This window comes from Colletotrichum abscissum, assembly GCF_030869225.1.
Source record: "Colletotrichum abscissum strain IMI 504890 chromosome Unknown Scaffold_216.1, whole genome shotgun sequence".
In the NCBI taxonomy this organism is placed as follows: Eukaryota; Fungi; Ascomycota; class Sordariomycetes; order Glomerellales; family Glomerellaceae; genus Colletotrichum; species Colletotrichum abscissum.
The window spans coordinates 1-4,265 of NW_026850117.1; the positions used below are offsets into that span (position 1 = coordinate 1).

General features: G+C 51.3%; 2 protein-coding genes across 2 annotated transcripts; both read right to left on the reverse strand.

Annotated features, from left to right (window-relative positions):
• Positions 1-1,062: 1,062 nt before the first annotated feature.
• Positions 1,063-1,338, reverse strand: CABS01_16947 (uncharacterized protein; the record flags this gene model as incomplete). The annotated part of the gene is made up of 1 exon (XM_060550275.1): positions 1,063-1,338. A coding segment is annotated over one exon (276 nt), but the record flags the coding sequence as incomplete, so codon positions are not given.
• A 205-nt stretch (positions 1,339-1,543) lies between these two features.
• On the reverse strand, positions 1,544-2,714 carry CABS01_16948 (uncharacterized protein; the record flags this gene model as incomplete). The annotated part of the gene is made up of 2 exons (XM_060550276.1): positions 1,544-1,814; positions 1,987-2,714. The coding sequence occupies 2 exons, from the start codon at positions 2,712-2,714 to the stop codon at positions 1,544-1,546; spliced, it is 999 nt and encodes a 332-aa protein (XP_060400533.1).
• Between the last annotated feature and the right edge of the window lie 1,551 nt (positions 2,715-4,265).

Below are 4,265 nucleotides of genomic sequence, written 5' to 3' on the forward strand. Positions count from 1 at the left end.
TTCAGTTTTCTCTTCTTCGCGTTACGCCTTGTGTGGACGTATCTAGACCCGACACTACGGGTCATTACAATCCATCTATTGTACATATCAACCATCAACCCAACTCTCTGGAGCTGTGACGCTCACACTGTGACTGCTACAGCATAGTCTTGTGTCCAGACGATCTCATCCGGGGTCAATAGGCCCGTTACTGTAGTAGCATTGAACTCGCTGAATATTTTTTTTGAGAGCAATCCGAACAAATGCCTATAGAGGCCAGTACAGTATGGCTGGGTTGTCGCAGTACATACTTTTTCCGAGTTACGTAGCCGATGTGCCACGGTTCGCTGATGTAGTAGCTTGGGTTTCGGTTTCTGACTGAACGGTTTACCTTTCATTTTGTGGGCTCAGCGGGGACATTGGTACATAAATCCAAGCAATTTCGTTCTGTCGGTATTTAACAAGGCCACATGTGTCTCGGCTAAATCATATCAAGGTTGAACCTACGGAGTACTGTACGCTCAAAAGCCAGAAGCGTACTCAATCAACCCCCCCGGCCCGCTCCGCGAGACTCATTCAACCTCACGTTTGTACGGACGCTAGCCTAGTGTGGCAAGTATCCGTTTGACCCTGGTCTGCTGCCCCCGATGAGTAGACGTAGACTGTCTACTAGTGTTTGAAAAGTATCAGACAGAAGATAGAGCCGTATGCGGCTTAGACGGGGTGAACACACATATACGGCCGTGGATGGTGGCGCAAGCTGCTGAGTACGTGGATCTGGAAGCACGATAATGATGTCGGGAGGCCGGCTTAGTGGTATGCTTGGAGAGAATGCACAAATCCAGAACCGGCTCCGGTTTATCTAGTAAGTACATACAAAAGGGAATTTAGACTGGGTTTCCACACTCAACGTCCAGCGTCATGAAGCGTCATGATTGATTCGATGATCAACAACAAGAGACGTTCTGAGAGCAGCTACGTTGGCCGTGCTGCGACTCTACTCTCTCGAGATAAACCAGTGCCTCGACTGCATGTTTACCTGTGAGACAAAATGGGCTTTCATGGGAGGATTGGACAGACCTGTCATGAGATCGGTGCTAGGCGTTGACAATTTAGATATAGGTTATCGACGGCCTCTTGCAATGATCGTGGCATGCGTCCGTAGGCGACGTGACGATTCGCCTTGTCGCTATACATTTCATGAACCGTGACGATGTTCGGGTGCTGAACCAACTGAAGCATCTTTGTCTGCTGCGCAGATAATTGCGGAAAGTGGCAGATGTCTACGACGTGACCAGGTGTCCCTTTCTTTTCGGTAACAAGGACAAAATCGGCGTCTTCTAGCGCTTGCCTATAGACGCAGTATACTCTCGTAGGCAGTTCATGGCGATGTTGTCTCGACTAATACCAGTGGCTCCTCCAGAGCTTTCGTCATGTCTTGCTTTGACGATTTTCAGGAGTTCCAGTTGGCAGGGGTTTCTAGAGTGAGGTCGAGGGCTCTCTCTATGAAGATCACTTATGTTTTTTGGCAATGTTTCCTATATTGGCCAATGCTACACGAATATCAGTCGTCGGCGTGGAATGAAAGGTTGTTCACCTCGGCCGTGCTGTCGCGGTATTCAGTCGCCGAATGGAGAGCTGGCTGCGTCAACAGCGCGAGGTCTAGTTCGGATGCTGCGACAGCACACCAAGATAATAGGCCCCCCAGAAACATAGGCTCCGAAGCCAGTTTTCGAACCTGCGACGTAGAGGCATACGATTCCAAGCCAATCCTCGCCACGGGCAGGATGCCCCATGTGACCAGACTGAGAAGCACTTCTGTGAGGGCTTGGATGCTGTCTTTCAGTCGGACATGCGTATCTAACCGGTTCAGCACCGCGAGGAGATCACCATCACGAAGTCGTCGAATGCAAACGGAGTTAGTACCTGACCAAGCAGACGACACTGTGCACTAACTCTTCATTCCTCAAATCGCTCGGTAGGAGTAGAAGGACCCCGCACCCGTACCTGGCAACTAGTGTGGTTAGCTTATTCCCGAGGGTCAGCCACCTATTGAATGCGCTCTTCAGCGGCTTCCTCTTGAGCTTCGGCCCCCGACCAGCCTGCTTTTCGACTGATGAGGCGCTGGGGAAAAGCCTCTCGGCAAATTGGTCAACCAGAGACTGGGAGGCGCTGCCTGGATCTGCCGCCTCAATCGTCGTCTCGTCTAGGTCTCTCGCCCTGTTGTATAAGTGGACCATCTGAGTATGATGATAGCGCTTGATAGCAATGGAAAAGTGAATGCTTGAACTAGCTGCAGCCGCCTGCTCTCTGAGGGAATCAAGTCGTTCCAGCACAGACGGGCCATCCAAGTCACCTTCCGGTTCGCCAGGCAGGACCTGTCGCGTCCCACTAACAATACTCTGATCGCGAGCCCTCGATGCCCTGCAGCTGTCCCATAGGCGTACGAGAGTCTCTGGGCTACCGGTTTTCTCCACTTTGGCGATGGTTGCTGGGATGCGTCCAGCTCTGCTATCCATCCTACGCTTCATGGGGGCAGCAGCGCCATCAGCCTCTACGGACTTGCGCATTGGCGACGCGCCTCCAAAAGCTTGTGGATTGGCTTCGACGGAAGCAATTGGCGAGCGGCTAGGTGCATGTCCGTCTGATTCTGAGCCTACCTCACCATCGCATGTACAAGGAGGCATGGCCGAGCCGGCTTGTGTCGGTTTTGAGGTGGCCTCGACACTAGACATGACCCGGGGCTGGTAAATATATCTCGAAATCACGGCTGTGAACTTATCTCGAGACGAAATGTCTCGGTCGAGGAAGGAACTGACCGCATCGAAATCGCAATTGAGACGATGGCAGAAGCTGTGCAACTTTTTCGCTGTCAGTATGTATGCTAAGCGGTCGCTACGTAACAAAGACCAAGTCTACAGGAGCAGGCATCTTGGAAGAAGTGAAATGGCCTTCTCAATGGCAGGTACAGTGGCACGAAGCGACTTTAAATACTTGACCTACTAATATGAAGTCATCAACTGTAATGACTAGCCATTACAGTATTGCGCATGCATCGCTCCCTCTTTTGCAAACATGTCAACGTTTGAGAAGTCTAACACTACTGTGATGGGCCTCAGCAAACCTTTGGCAATGGCTGTGGCAGCTTGTTTGCAAACAAAATGTGGGGTCGGGATGGTGTCGAGCAGTACGAGTTGCGGCGCTTCATTGAAATCTACTCGACACCTTGTTTGGCTTCAATAACGGCCATTACCCACTGCCAAGCGTGGTGCACTGTACAAATCAACTCCAATCCAGCTTGTGTGGGATCAAGTTCAGAAAGATGACGCGTGTTGCGAAGAGGAAGCAACATATGTTCGTTACTATCGATACAATCCCTTACTGGTGTTTGGCCTTTGCCATGGACTGAAGCAGGCTCAGCAAACACCACGCCGCGTAGGCAACGTACAATTGAAGAACGTGATCGAAGCGAATAGAAGCCTATGTTCCAGAGCAGGCGCCTGCCGTGTAATTCGTGCATCACGACCAGCCTTTCGTTATTCCAGCCACAGCGACGTGAGGAGAGGTAACACGTCTTGTGGTAGGCCTGCCTCATCATGAACCAAGATTGCGCACCGCTTAAGTGGCTGATGCGGACCTACAATTTGCTACAGTGGCTCATGGATGGAGCTCAACGGTGCGTTGACTATTTGGCGCAAATGTTTCCAAGAGTCCGGTTTCCTCGCTGGCCATCGTGTACCCAAGCATCCACGTTCCTGGCTCGGAACCGTGATCAAAGTTCAAGTCAGTGGATCGCAATCCCCTCTGCGGGCTTCATTGCACATCTTATATCCAGGATTCTAGGCTACATGGTCAGCGGGGACTCCGCTCCCGGGTGACAAACAAACAAGGCCAGGCCACTGAAAGCCGAACAACTGAGGATCAAGCGCGACACCCACTTCGCTCTATGTATTGTCTACACTATCCATTCTTTAAGTTGCCTGTTCAAAATTCTGTTCCCGCTACTGCACATGGTTCTCAAGCAGTAAATCGCAGTGAGCGCTCGGAGGTGGCGTTGCTGGTGAGTGCAACGCGTTGAAGCGCCCTTCCGTCGTAGGCGTCAACGTGGCCCTCACCTCGTACCCAGATCCGGTGTATGTACTATCAGGAGCCATCTCGGTCGGTGCTGCTTAAAACATCATCCATGTCCCTGCGTACTTACGTGCGCTTTTTTACTTAGTTGCTTGTATAACTATTCGCTGAAAATATGGTTTTAAGTTGGAGAGCACAGGTCTGGACCCCTCTGT